The 16300-nt window shown below is 32.3% G+C and overlaps 1 protein-coding gene across 1 annotated transcript; it reads left to right on the forward strand.

The window, feature by feature from the left end:
- The first annotated feature begins 9783 nt into the window (after nucleotides 1–9783).
- On the forward strand, nucleotides 9784–11033 carry LOC107886328 (probable methyltransferase At1g27930). Its single transcript, XM_016810228.2, has one exon. The coding sequence runs from the start codon at nucleotides 9982–9984 to the stop codon at nucleotides 10849–10851; it is 870 nt and encodes a 289-aa protein (XP_016665717.1). The 5' UTR covers nucleotides 9784–9981; the 3' UTR covers nucleotides 10852–11033.
- Nucleotides 11034–16300: the final 5267 nt, after the last annotated feature.

Below are 16300 nucleotides of genomic sequence, written 5' to 3' on the forward strand. Positions count from 1 at the left end.
AATTCAAAACTTAAGGTCCTTATATGGTAATTAGACCATTTAAGGGTAGTTAGTAGATATTTTAATGACTCATCCATGGAAAAATTAGAAATAGCTAGGGACTAAATTGGAAATCACTAAAATTAAAAGATAACAAATAATTAAAAAGAATTATTATCTTTTCTATCCATCTTCATCCCAAAAATTTTTACGAAAACCCTAGGAGAGAGGATGAAAACTTTTCAAGCTCAATAAGGTATGAAATCAAGTCTCATTTTTAATTATTTTTTATATTTTTAGAATCGAGATAACCTAATCTCTCTATTTAGGGGATTAATTTGAAAAGTTATCAATGTATAAAATTTGGGTCATGGATGAATATGCTGAAAATTAGAAATTTATGGTAGAAAATGAAAGTTTGTTCATAGATAAACAACTTTTACAAAGTATTTTTTTATGAAAACTTGATTTAGGGACTAAAATGAAAAAGTGGTAAAATCTATGGAAAATTCCAAAATTTGTGAAATGTATGTGCTATAAATGTAGTAAATGAATTTCGACTAGGCTTGGAAAGAGGGTTAAATTTCATGAATTTCATTTTGCGAACCTAGGGACAAAATCAGAATTTTTTAAAAGAATAAGGGCAAAATGATAATTTTGCTTAGGACGTAATAGAACGCAAATGTGATTGAAATGTGATAGATTAATAGTTAAATTTATCCATATAGATTCAGAAAGACCAATTGCAGAACTAGATCAAGGAAAGCAAAAGGTTTCGGACTAATAGAAATTCAAAAACGAACCATTTTCAAGGTAAGTTCATGTAACATAAAAATGTATGTTAATATGTTTGATTTGAATTGTAAGATGGTATTGATATGTATGAGTAATATATACATAATGATATAGTTTTATGTCTTGTAGTATGGATAAATTATTGTGTTCCTGTTCGATGTTGAATCTCGATGGGTTAGGTATAATAACACATATGTTGCAAATAGAATTTAGCCCGGACGGGTAATTCTAATGTAAGCCCTCTTGAGTTTAGGTTATAAATTGGATTTAGCCTGGACGAGTAATCTACATTAAGCTCTTTGGAGCAAATGCTACTGATAGGATTTAGCCTGGACTGGTAATCCTACTGTAAAATGTACGACTCAAGAGTGTGCCTTCTTATTATGTACCCTAATGGGTACTTTCGTACACGTGTATATTACCTGAACATCCATTGAGATTTCAATAGTTCAACAGAAAAGAAATCTTAAAACATAGAAAGGTGAAAATTTATGGAACTTGTAATGTGATGAGCTCATCTATGTTTTACTTGATATTCTTATGAAATTATGTGACTAACTTGTTTGAATAAGTGATTGTGTTTTTAGGTAACTTACCCAAAATTGATGGAATGTGTAATATGTATGCTTGTTTTAATAAATGTGATCGATAAGTTTATTTTCCGTTATACGAACTTACTAAGCATAAAATGCTTACTCCGTTTAATTTTTCCTGTTTTATAGTGCTCAAAGCTTGCGAAGGTTGGAAGTCGGTCAGAGCAATCATCATACTATCCAATGGTACAATGGCATGTATAAGCTTAATTGGCCATTATGGCTTGATAATGATGTTTGTAACCTAGCCATTAGAATGGCTAGGAATGGTCATTTTGATACACTTGTAATGTCATGCTATGCTATCTCCACATATATTAAGTAGTTGTTTAAGTGTCTCTAACCAATGGTTTAGTCCATGGTAAAATTATAAACATGTATGCATGGGATGGAATGCCTTGTATATGATGAAATTTGCTTGAGATGGATGTTTGAAATGGTTGGATTGTATTTGGTATGTTTTAGTGCAGGAAAATGGTAAATTTAGGTGAAAAATAAGGCCAGGAAATGTCTTAATTTTGTTCACACGGGCAGGCACACTGGCATGTGTCTAGCCCGTATGTCATGGGCATGTGGTCTCAAAAATGAGCACACGAGCTAATACATGGGCGTGTGTCTCAGCCATGTGGTTGGCATGGCCTTGGACACTGGAGTGTTGCACGGCCATGTAAAACTTGCACATAATTCGAATTAAATTAATTATCTACACAGCCTAGCACATGAGCATGTGACTTGGCCGTGTGATTTCAATTTGTTCATGAGTTACAAGTTAGAGAGTTACATGGGGTCGTGACACAGGTGTGTGTGACCACACGGCCTGCCAACACAGGAGTGTCCCAAACCACACGGGCGTATGACCTCTGTACATAGCAAAAATTGTCTAAGTTTGATAAAAATTTCTAAAGTTCTCAGTTTAGTCCCGAGCCACTTCCAAAGCATGTTTTGAGCCACATAAGCTCGTATTAGGGACTTTATGATTGATTACAAATAGTTTTAATTTGGACAAAAATTTATGGTTCAGAATTGTACGTTTGCTTGTGATGTGAGTCCGACAATGCCTCGTACCCTGTTTCGACATTGAATATCGGTAAGGGGTGTTACAAAATAGCTTTAGTAGATTGGAGGTCAATATGTCAACCACGTGTACGCGAAAGTTTGGGTCTTTGGCATTTGGAAGATCAAAATGCCTCATTTCTATTAAAATTGAGGTTTAAACTTGTTCCAAATGATGATGCGCTATGGGTTCATGTTTTGCTATCAAAGTATAGGATAAAGAAGATAATTCCTGAAAACATTACAAGGGGGAGTTGTTTAGCAGTGTGGAGAGCAATTACAAAGGTTTGGCCTTTACTAAAAGAGAATATATGTTGGGTTGTTGTAACGGGAACGATGATTCATTATTGGGAAAACGCTTGGGTTCCAAATACAAGGCCATTGATACTATATGTACCCCCCATGGATAGACTAGTAACTGATTGTAAACTTAGGGATATGGTGTCGGAAGAAAGAGCATGGAATCTTGAAACATTCAAGGAAAAATTGCCAGAAGAAATCGTTAGATGGATTGTGAGTTTTGCTCCCCTACATCCTTTAATGGGGCTAGACAAAATCTTCTGGGAAGAATTTCAAATGAAGGCTTATCAATTAAAAGTGCTTATCAAATGCCAAGAGAGAGTGTGTGGAACACATGAGACAATAAGTGGAAGACTATATGGAAGTATCAAGGACCACACCATATACGAGTTTTTTTTTGTTGTGGCTCGTTTACAGGCAACGGTTGCATACTAATCTTAAGCACATACGAAGAGGAATTGGCCAAAATGCATCTTGTTTAGTGTGCCATCACGATATAGAAGATACCCTGCATGTCCTTAGGGAGTGTCAGGCTACTAAAGAAGTTTGGCTGAATTTGGTCCCTAAAGATTGTCAACCATAGTTTTTCTTAGGAAATCTCTTAGAGTGGCTTGGGACAAATTTGGGAAATCGGGAGTAGGTGCCAAGGATTGAGGTTCCTTGGGCCACTCTCTTTGGCTTGATAGTATGGTGTCTATGGAATAACAAAAACGTTTTCATTTTCCAAGGAGTTCTATGGAGTCATATATAAACCATTAAGATATCAGTAAGCTAGGCAAAATAGTATATTGACACTCAAAGGTGGGACCTATCCAGAGAAATCATACAATATAGGGTAGTTTGAATTCTTATTGAGGCTTTTTCTTCCTAAATTATTTATTTATTTCATATAGCATATAGAAGGAAATTGATTTCATATAGAAAGTATAGATAGATTACTATGTATCGACTGAACCAATGACTATTCATGATTCCATAATTGAATCAATGCTCCAAACTAGAGGAATGTTATGGTAAAACTTAGTTTGAAACGATGTGGTAGAAAGCAACGTGCGACTTGAAGGACATGATCAGCTGTGAACGTAATTTAGATTCTGAAAGAACATTAAGAGGAATATTGGTATAATAAAGTAGCTATAGTATAGTTAGGTATTTTTAGTTATACAAGTTTTTACACACACAAAAAAAAAAGAGATAGAGAGTGAATAAATTCAATTTTTTTTATTTTATTCTTTTTCATTTAAGATTACATTGTCTTTTATCAAACAATCTAATTATACTCGGTATTTAATTTTAAGTAATATATAAAAAATTAATAACGTAAATTCAATACTTAATTTTTCAATACTTATTTTTTCAATGCTTATTTTTCATCATTTAATTTTTCAATTTATCAAACATAGTGAAATAAAAACTTGAAAAAAAATACAAATGACTAAAATATAACAATATAATAACATTCAAATAACTAATAAATTATATATTTTTCAATCACTTTAAAATTAATTTATATCAATAACAATCTAATAAAATTCAAGCTAACAATAATCTAAATTATAACAGTAAATTAACATTTAAAATAAAAAATTTCCTTTAAAAATTCTTATATTTTGTTAATAAAAACCCATAAAAAACTTAAATCAAAGAAACAATTTACAAAAGTACAAAATGTAAAAATATATTAAACCCTAAACAAAAAAAACTAATATTTTATAAACACTTTATAAATTATAAAAATATAGTATCATTTAAAAAAGTAATATACTAACATGGTAATTATCCCTAAACTATAATATATAAATATATCTATATTTTATCTTTACTACAAACAATAGACTCAAGTTTTAAACGTATCTAACAGTAATAAAAAACAAAATATCAACCTTTAGATAAATAAACAATATAATAAAATACTAACAACAATAAGCAAACCTTTCAACTAATCTCTACATTTAATATTTTACAACAAGAAAAAAATATTAATAAATATATATTAAGCATTTGAGAAAAATATAAAATGAGAGCAGTTGTTGGAAGAATGAAAAGAATGTGGAAGAATGGAAAGAATGTGGCTTTATATCGTCAAGATAATTAAGAGACTAAATTAAATACCTACTAAAAATGTTCTAAAAGAATATAATAAAACCACTAAAAATTATTAACCCGTGACCTACGTCTCCGTTATTTCTCTGCAGGTTTTAAATTTTTGCAGCATGCTTGCTGCTACCATGAAATTTTTTGCAGCATGTTTCTTCATCGCTACCGCCATTGCCATGTACTACAGTGTAAATGGAAGTTCGCACCTTGACTTTCAGTCGACACCTCTAAGAACCGACTTTACTGGAAGTCCTCATCCGAATGTGCCAACTTCAAAAGTTACACTCATAATCATTAAATTATTAATAAATTTATATTTAAGTTATTTAACTTTAAAAAGTTATAAAATAGTCATTAAACTATTTAAAAATTTTTATTTAAATCATTAAAATACTAAAATCATTGTTATATGATCTTCTCTATTTGCATCACCTGCACCAATTGAAAGTTTTCCTTCCTACTTTCTTTTATAGTTCAATTTTTTTATGAAACAGTTTTAAATGTCATGAATCTGCAAACAAAAATCTAAATAAATTTCTTCTTCAATCTCCAACATTGATCGTCAAGTTAACTTGGACTTAATGTGTGTTTTTCTACTCATCAAAGGGTATTAATCCACTGTACTAATAATCAAATAGTTGCTTGGAGCTCACTAGCCGAATTTAAAAAAAAAACTTAACATCTAGTGACTTAAATAAAAACTTTCGAATAGTTGAGTGACTTAAATAATCTCAATAATTTTCACTCCAATAAATTGTAATTTTTTTAAAGTTTTTTACGTCTATTTTATTATTTATATTTAATACTTTTGATTACTTTTTTAATAATATTATTTTTAAAATTTAAATTTACGGTCTTTTTTAAAAGTATAATATATTTTACTATTAGTCCAAGTTACAAAAGTAAAGTATTTGAAAAAAAAAATACTTTAGAAGTTCTTTCATTAAAATGTTCATTAGTTCAAATTTGAAAACTTTATTCTCAAAAGCATTAAATATAAAATTGTTACTCAAACTTATCTACTTTTCTCAAATTGGTACGTATAATTTTTTTATCCCAGATTGGTACTCAAACATTTTTTTCGTCCATTATATTAGTACCCGAGCCTAACGTTGTTACTTTTTTTGCTAATGTGGCAGCTAGCCATTCGCGTACAACCACATGCTGTCCTCTTTGGCTGCAAATCGAACCCCCTTTAATTATTTTTCCTTTCATTTTCCTTTCACCATCGTCTTCTACCTCACTTTTATCTCTTTCGTTTTTCTTTTTTTCCTTTCACCATCTATTTCATTTTCTACCTAAGCTCTTCGTTTTCTATCTCTTTTGTTTTATCTGTTCATAAAACATCTTTTGAAGGAAGAAAAGAAGCGAATATGTCTTCTTCAACATATAGAAAATCAAGGGCTTAAAAAAGATTCTGTACCCAGAATATTCAAAACAAAGAACCCAACATCTTAAAAGAACAAAGAACCCAACACATTCAATGAACAAATTGTAACACCTCAAACCCAGCTAAGTAGGTTTAACCCTAATTTGACGAGCTACATTAGCCACCGAAGTGACTCTTTGTTAACTCCCCACCTAACTTCCAACACACCACTTATATATTATGCTAAGTTATAGCACAACAACAAAAATAATTCATACATAATGTATAAAACATGCGAGCTAGTAAACATACATAGGTAGAGTTCGCATGTCAACTAATAGAAAGAATTATGGGTTCACATGCAAGATATAAACAGGGTGTTTAAGGTACATACTTTCAAAAATAAATACAAGTACATGAAAGCTATTATTATAGTCGCACCACAGCTTAGACTTGTGTACGTTAAACAAACATAGGTTCGCCTAATAGAATAACACATAAGTTTGCAGTATAGCATAAAAGCATGAGTTAACACATAGGTTCGCATATCAAAGTAACATATAATGTTTACATAAAATCACAAGGCATGGGCTCGCATAATAATACTATTACATACTTAGCAAAACTTAAATAATATAACATGGTTGGCAGGCATGGAGAATTAAAGAAACATCAAATTTTATTCAGGCTGAGAAGAGATTAATAACAACGGTTTTACTTAAGGTTCGAAGAATGAAAATAAACTTAAACCATTAAAAATTTGTTCCATTAACAAAATGAAATCGTAATAATTCTAAACCCACATAATAAAACCCCATCGCCTATTTTCCCAGGTTCGCCAATATCTATTCAGGTGTGAGCCTCACCAAGTCATTTACCTTGCCACTGTCATTCGCGACCTACTTACCTGCAAAGTAAGGGAGGAGTGGCTGAGTTCATTGAGAACTCAGTGAATAATTAGGAATCAGCAAAGTATGATAAAATATAGAGTTTAAAATAGAAAGAGGACTTTGTTTGAAAATCGTGTTGCGTGTTGGGTTCGCAATGAAGGTGTGAGACCTATTTCGTAGATCCTGCTTGTCAAAAAACATATAAGTTTGAAAACAGTTTCACGTATACCTACTGAAAATCATACTTAAAATAGATATTAGAATAACATGAAACATGCTTACACACTTATCTTATCAGAATGGCTGAGGAACATAAAACATGTTCTCATCCACACTTGTTAGAATCTATTGGATATGCAAATCTCCTTATAACGCCTCAGAATAACTCAAAGAGTCCTTAACATGTCTCATAACTGTAGCGCGAAGCAATGCACTTTCCTGTACACCATCATGTCCCGTTGAATGGAGCACAGCTCAACATTCCCTTATCTCTCCACATGTACCAGTTCCTCAATGCCCAAAATCATAGAACTTAAAAGCTAGTGTTGAAAATCCTTTGGTATACCAATATATCCAACATAAGGGCTCGCAAAGGAGCATAAACAGAAACTTATCACATAGAGCTCGCATAGGGAACTTGCTTGAAAAACACTTGTTTAGAGAGCTCACATCTAAGTGTGTAAAAACACAATTTATAAAATCGTATCTTAAAAGAATAGCTTGAAACATAGGCTCACATAGGAGCACGCGTAAAACTTATCTTTAAAACATAATTTTAAAAACATGACTTGAAAAATTATCTTCAAAACAAAGTGTTAGAATTTAAAAATAGAGTTTTCAGAAAAACTTTGTTCTTGGAGCTTAGTTTGAAAACCGTGAGTTTTAGAAAAAAAAATAAAAGTTTGCATACACATAGCAATTCTTAACCACTCACCGATTTGACTGAAAAACTAGACAAGTTTGGCTTTTCCCTTATCCTTGCTAGTAGATGGTCCGACTGGTTCGCAATATACATAAACACACGAATTACTTAAATAGACAAAGCTTATAGAATTCACACATGCAAGCGAACCTAGCTTTCTAAACAATCAACCCGAATAGAACAAAGGCTTACCTTGGTTGCTACGAACTTGATTCAGAATAGATACTTGACAACAAAATATCGATGAGAGAATTCTCATGGAATAAGGGTCGTATTTATAGGCCTAAGTATTCTAGAAATCTTAGGATACCCTACTTGACTTAGGAACCCTAGTAGGTTTAAAAGAAGGTTACTTGTACGAAAAGTATTCCTAGATACGCAATATATTTGTTTTCTAATTTGAATCTGACTTTGACTGGCAAACCCTCAGTTCGCAACTTACTTGGCTAACACCCAGCTCGCCAAACAGACTAGAGAAACTCTAGCTCACCAAATAGACTGGCAAACTCTAGCTCACCAAACAGATTGGCTAACTCGACTTTCAATGAATCTGGCAAACCCCATTATCGCATCTATTTGGCATATATTGCAACACTGAAACACTAGCTAACTCCTTATTGATACTCTTTTGCCGAACTCCCTAGTTTGCTGAAGCACTAGCGAACTCTCACTTGCAAGGCTAAAACGTCTAGACCCGGTCTCAGGATGTTACACAAATAACAAACAATAAAGAATCCAACACATTCAAAGAACAAATAACAAACAAAGAACTCAGAATATTCAAAAAATAAAAATAAGAAAAGAACCCAATATATTCTCAAATTCAATCTCAGTAACAGATAAATAACCTAACATTTTCAACCCAAAATCATTTCAACTAGAAAAAATTTAACAACCTAATATGATAGCAAGAACCCAAAATAAGAGTTAGAACCTAAAAAGTTAAAAGAATTTAAAATTATTTGAAAATAAGAAATTTACAACCCAAAAAGAAAGCAAGAACTCAGAAAAAAATAAATAAAATACAATAATTTTAAAAACCCTAAAAATCCTATTGATCTAATGAACAGCAACGGTAATATCTCCATTTAATTTGTTAACCTGTAACTTGAAGAACTTCTACTAGGCTCCAAGAAAATAGATTCTTTGTTGTTGCATTGGCAACAACACTGCTACTGCTTCCTTTGACTCTTCAACTCTCTTTCAACCTCACTAGAAACCTTCTTTGCCTTTCATCAACAGGCGAAGAATATAATTTAGAAAACTCCATGATTAAGCATTGCTTTTTTTCGGTTTTAAAGAGATTTTCTTGGAAATACAGGGCAAATTTTGAGAAGAAGAGGATGAGAGAAGTATTTTGATGGTCGGATTGGTCGGAAAAGGCCATGGATGGCGACGACTCATGATGACAATGGCTAGGGTTAGAAGAAGAGGAATAGAGAGAAGAAGAGAAGATAGAAATAAGGAGAAATGAAAAAAAAAAGAAAGAAAAGGGGAATGGAATCGTGATAAAGAAAAGAGGAATGAGAGATGAAGAAGAAATATGAAGAAGATAGTGTGATAGCCAATGTAAGAAAAAGAAAAAGAAGTAAAAGAAGAAAAAAAAGGTACAAAGAGGACGACATATGACATCGTACAAATGGTCAGTGTCGCCACCTCAGCAAAAAAGTAATAACACTAGATTTGGGTATTAATATAGTTAATGAAAAAAAAATTAGGTATTAATCTGAGACAAAAAAAATTATAAATACAAATTCAAGAAATATAAATAAATTTAGATACTAATTTTATATTTAGCTTTTTTTTTATTTTTTTTTAAGAAAATCCTTATTTTCAAACCTTATTTTTCCAAAGCGAAACGCGTTAGCTCTTTTATGTCTCTTTGCTCCTCTACTATATAACCAGAGTAAGCCAATCGGCCGGACCTTAAACCTCTTTTTCTTTTTTTGGTTGTTTCAGTTTTAAAAAAAAAAACCTCAAGAAATGAAAAGAGAAGAGACTACAAAGAATCGGCATTTCCTCGCCGATAAAAGATGGTTTATGCCTATTACCATAGCTGGCTTTATTGCCGGGACGATACTTATCTCGAGCTTCATAAAAACCGCCGATTACTCCATACTATGTTCGCTCGCCAAAACCAGATCCATAACCGTAGAGGAATACTCCGCCTCGCCGGTCCAACTCCAAGCTATCATCCACTATGCCACTTCATCAATAGTCCCGCAGCAGAACTTCAAGGAGATCTCCGTAACCTTTGACGTACTCAAGAAACGCTCTCCTTGTAATTTCCTCGTCTTTGGGCTTGGCTACGACTCCCTCATGTGGACCTCCCTCAATCCCAATGGCAACACTATTTTCCTGGAAGAGGATCCCAAATGGGTTCAGTCTGTGCTCAAAGACGCCCCAATCCTCCACGCTCGCGCGGTAAAGTACCATACGGAGCTTAAGGAAGCTGACGATCTACTCATCCATTATCGATCGGAACCGAGCTGTTACCCGTCGAAAGCTTACTTACGCGGAAATGAAAAGTGCAGGCTTGCGTTAACGGGGTTTCCCGATGAGTTTTACGATACTGAGTGGGATTTGATAATGATCGATGCTCCTCGTGGATACTTCCCGGAGGCACCAGGGAGGATGGCGGCGATATTCTCGGCGGCTGTGATGGCGAGGAACAGGAAAGGACCGGGTGTGACGCACGTGTTCTTGCACGATGTTAATCGGCGAGTGGAGAAAGTTTTCGCCGAGGAATTTTTGTGCCGGAAGTACTTGGTGAACAGCGAGGGGAGACTTTGGCATTTCGAGATTCCACCAGCTTCGAACACTAGCAGCGATGACAGTGCCGGGTATTGCTAAAATGCGCCTTTTTAAAAATTTTAAAACAAATCTTATTTTTAGTTATTAATAAAATTATTTTTTTGAAATTTTAATTTTACTTTATACTACTACCTGATAAAATAAAATATGGACGGACGATATTGTCAGAGTTGTGATGATGAGATATACGTTTAATATAATTAAAAGACAAGATTAGTCTATTTTTGCTTTAATTGAGACAGGTGGACATGGTTTACGGTTGCCATTGCTAAAGTGGTGAGGCAAGTCATTTCACTTTAGTTTTTTCTCCTCGTACTGTTTAAATGAGTAAATGAGATAAATTTGGTAAAGTAACATAGTGGTCTTTGGAATATATTTTGTATTGCATTTTGATATAAGCAAAAGTCATTCCTTCCATTCATCGTGTTGAGCATTTAAAAATGTAATAAAAGTTATTATATATATTTCTTAAACTCCTCAATCTCTTGATGTTTCTTGGAGATAACTTTGTTTACGGACATTTCAGTTCAATTTTCCTTTGTTTCATCATATTTCTTATTGTTCTTTATGTGATCACTGAAGTAATACCTCTTGTTGCAAAACTCGGGAGCTAACTTTTTTTTTTCTTCTTCTTGATTTAGTTACATTAAAAAAATTGATGAAACAAAATACCCAATAATGGAAGCTAAGACTAATACCTCATTTCTTACCTCAAAAGTGTTGCATTTTCCGTTCGTGTGTTTTTATGCTTACCAAAAGTTTTGGGGAAAAAATTCCCTAATATTTTCCTCCAAATATCCCATACCAAAATAATCCATTAGACTTTACCAAATCTAATTATCTGTTGAAAAGGAGGGAAAATAGTGGGTAATATAAGAGAATTTTTCGTTGGAAATAACCAAGGAAAGAGATTGGATGGCTCTCATTTTGAGAGTTAAAAAAAGAGAGAAATCTTGATGATTACTTCTTTATTGTGATCAAGAATACACCTTTTAATGGCGGAAGAAACAAGGAGTAAAAATCACACATCGAGAAGTAGAGAGCAATAGATTGTAAAGTTCATTGCTTTTGTTTCAATGGAGATAATCACACAAGAATCCAAGGGTTGCAATGTTGAAGTGCCAAGAGATTTGACCCACAGAAAGACAGTTCTTTAAATCCAATTCTATTGTTCAAACATTAAAATGAGTTTTTGAATTGTGAAATTTCAAGTAGATGATGGCGATGAATAAGCCTGGCTATGAATGAAAAATCAAACTTGCCTAAAAGCTTTAAGTCATAGGATGTGGTTGATGAGGCTATAAATGTGAGTGATGGTGGTGATAAAGTGAAAGGGAAATTGAGATATTGAATGCAATGTTAAAGACGAGAAGAAAGGATTGCTTGATTTGCAAATCTTTTTGCTATATTTCATCTCCATTTTAATTCATATTTATATAAAATGTCATTACTGTATCGCTTCTAAATTATAATATCATATTTTGACTTAGGGAAAAAGATGTGTGGTCTCTGCAACGCCACTTGATTATTGCAGGCAGGCAAGCAATAATAAATATCTCCAATATTATGTAGTCTGAAAATTGAAATTTCGAAACCTTACGAGGTATTGACAAAAACAGCCCTCTGAAAAATCTCCAAGAATATATAGCACACCAACTCTAAGGACTGGATATGTTTTATGTTTAGACAAAGATAATAGACAAAGTTCCTCGGAGAGCGATGAATATTACAAAGAGAAAGACAAAATTCACGAGTTTTCAAAGTGTTGAGGATAAAAAAATAATTCTTTATTTTTTTTCCCACAACAAATTTGCATGTATTATTAATTTGGGATACTGTTCAATCTTTTTTCTATTAAAACTAAATTCGGTTATCAATTTTTTAAAAAAAAATTAAATTTAACTATCAATATTCTAAAAGAGTCATTTTTTTTCAAAAAAAATTTTAAAATGTTAAACTTTTAAAAATGACAATTTCCATAATAATTCATCTGTATTTTATGTTTTTTTTAAATTATGAATTTTTTATAATTTTTTGAATATAAGATATTTTTATATTTTTTAAATAATTTATTAATGGAACATATAAGATAAATAATACCATATCAGCATGAAATATAAGAGTATTGCTACAAGTGTTGCCATAGTAATATGGTTAAATTAATGTTTTAATTAGTATTTCCATTTAAAAAAACCAATTTAGTTCCTTTTAAAAAATTAATCATCAAAATTAACTAAAATAATAATAAATAAACTGAAAAAAAAAATTAACAGCGGTTGAAGTTGGGTGAACTAGAAACAAAGGGATTGAATATTATTAGGATAGATAGTTCATTCATTAGTCATGTTTCATTGTTTTCAGATTCATGCTTTTTGGATCAATCTGATGACCATATCAGATATACTTTGTACAAATATCTTAAGAAAACTAATAATTTATACTCCTTGTACAAAATTTTTTTAGCTTAGATAAAGGACTACAAACCCATAACTCTAGTTCATAACAATTTCGTTTATTATTAGAAACATAAAATACCCTTTACTAACTGCTATCACCTAAACTAATTAATCCTGTCTGTGGAACATGTTTATGTTTCACGAAGAATTCCAAGTATTAGTACATGTTGATATCAATTCCTTTTGGTGCACCATTAGGATTTAAGTATACTCTATATTATTTTCACACACACGTACACATATATATAAAATTTTAATTTTAATTTTAGCTTGGTTGGCATCGGTATTATTGTCAATACAGGAGAATGTAGGTTCGACCACACTAAAGCGCATTTATCCTCCTATTTAAGGATTGAGAAAAGTTATGGGTGATTTTAGTCTTTGTATAAAAAAAACCTTAATTTTTAGTTTCTTAATAGTGTATATATATAATTGTTAAGGGAACTTCCAATTCCTTCGAAAGAAAGTTTTTGAAGTGTCATTTGCCAAGTAATCGATTGAACTCTCAACAATGGTTAGTATTTTACTTGGTGGGATTTTGTCTCCCGTCTTTGCCAAGAGCCCTAAGTGTCCATGGTAGGGAAATGTCTCGGTTGGTGGAGATACAATTTGTAAGGTTCACAGGATAAGTGTTAGTAAATGCGTAAAGTTAATTATGTAAATCACCTACACACAGGGGATTTGATCCAACAACCTAAGGGATATAAGGCACTTACCTACAAGTACGTACCACTTAAGCTAGGTAGTTCATGTCTCTATACTCAACATCAAGATCAAGTTTCAACAACCATTGAAATAGACCATATTCATCCAAGATAAAGTCTAAATGAGCTTTAGATAGAAGCTTTGTTGAAGAAAAGTACCAAAGCATTTCTTTGCATTTAAGAAACTATACGAGATTTTAACTTTCAAGTTTAATAATAAAATTAATTTTATTTGTTTCCAATTTTCCAAATTATTTTGACAAAAAATTGTGTACAAAGTTTATGTGTGCCTAATGCCACAATCATTACCTTTCATATCTTTTCTTTAAAGATTTAAATTTATCAAAGTTGCAATGGCCTATAAGAAGAACCTCATCAACGATCTAACTCAAGTCTTCCCAAACTCAAAAGTTAGAAGAAAAATACCAACAACTAGCACTACTTTGCTTGAGGAATGTGTGGCTTCTTTGCAAAAGTTCAACAAGCATTGATGGAATGGATGATCAACTTGCTTTAATGATGGAGCAAATTGAAAGCTTAAGTGAAAATAACAAAATTCCTGTTGGTGAAATTCAACATCAAACTCTTCAAGAAGTTGGTGCAATTTCTACCAAATTTGCCAAAGGACTGCAAAAAGTCTCTTATGCTTAGCTTAAGTGTTAATGAAGAAATTTTTTAAGTATCAATCCAAAATTGTTTATCCACCTTCATACACATACACAAAGTCATATTCTTAAAAGATTGATTGTTTGAAGATGTTAAAATTTTATTAACCTCCAATGTTCCAACAATTCAATGAAAAATGAAATGCGTGCCAACATGTTATGCACTTTGTGGAAACCAACAATAACGTTCACATAGATGTAGATGTAACCCTCTAAACTCGATCCTTAAGGAGGATCCAAAGATGGCATAAACCAAGGATAAATAAGATAATACACTTTGAAAACCATAAATAATTTATTGAAATTTGATTGGAACCATAGATTCATGATCATGAGTTTAGATAAAAAAATACATTATTCAAAATGTAAATGTCTTGACACCACCCCCATGTTATGCATAATACAAAATATAAGAAGTCTCATGGTGACGATAGTCCATTAGTGTAGTCTTCAGAGATTCTTTTACTTCGTCAGCAGGCCTGAGAAGGAAAGATAACTAAGTAAATTCAAAAGAACTTAGTGAGTTCCAAAGGAACACATTACAATAGTCACATATAATTCAAGTAAACCTTTCCAACTCAGCACAGTCACACAGTTCGTCAGTTGGCGAATACCAAACACAGATAGGCTATACATCGAACACTATTCCCTAGGCGTGTACACTACGCCCATGCAATCATACAGACCACCTTCATTGAGTTAGCCACAAACCCTGGTCCATATTCGGAGCCATATCATTCATTCATTCATTTTCCTTTGTCATGATTTTCCAATCTAGTTTGCAACAATACTTGCCCTACTAGAGGCTACACGACCATTTTCATGTATTGTGATCTGCCAGTTCAATGCTCATTTCATTTAAGGAAACACCATGAATTTTGTTCCCATGTTTCATATCATACTATTCATTTCAAAAGCAAGGGGTAGTAACTTAAACAAGAATGAAGATTCTTACATCGTTAACATAGACGTACCAAACCAAACTAATCACAACATGCATCAATCATTTTTGGACAAATATTTCATCTTCATAGAATATGTCTTAAACCCAAACATAAACAAAGACATTACATACAAATGGAGTAAAAAGGAACTCACTAGAAAACACAAGATTAAATTGTAGAACCTTTGCCCTTACCACGAGAACCTTCAGGGGTGTTTTGAGCTATAATATAAATAGTTAAACCTATCACACTGTATACTAGAAACTAATCAAACTTGTAAGTAACATCATCACAAATCCCAGATTTAGGAAGTTTCTTTCCTTATACTCAAAACTAACGCTAAAGCGTGCAGCTCAAAGGTCATGTAAATAACCATGAGAATAACTTAAAGTTCATCTATATTTACCAGGTGCTAAACAACTAAAAAGTTGGTTTAATACAACGAACCCAAATCTTTAAGTAGGTTTCTAGTATTAGGTTTCCAAGAGAAAGGTACGGAGAAAATATAGGTGTAAGATAAAATGTAAAACTTGCTCAATAAGCCAATACTAACCTTATAAAACTATACACAGAAGTTGCGTTTAGTGGATAAGTTTGATTATCCCACTAAAATTCCTCGATTCCTATGACTAAGCCCTTTCTCCCTTATCATAAATGTGAGTCTTATTTACTACAGTAACTTAGTTCTTTTCTAACCAATTCTCATTTGTCTAACTAAA

Source organism: Gossypium hirsutum, chromosome A03 (assembly GCF_007990345.1).
Source record: "Gossypium hirsutum isolate 1008001.06 chromosome A03, Gossypium_hirsutum_v2.1, whole genome shotgun sequence".
NCBI lineage: Eukaryota > Viridiplantae > Streptophyta > Magnoliopsida > Malvales > Malvaceae > Gossypium > Gossypium hirsutum.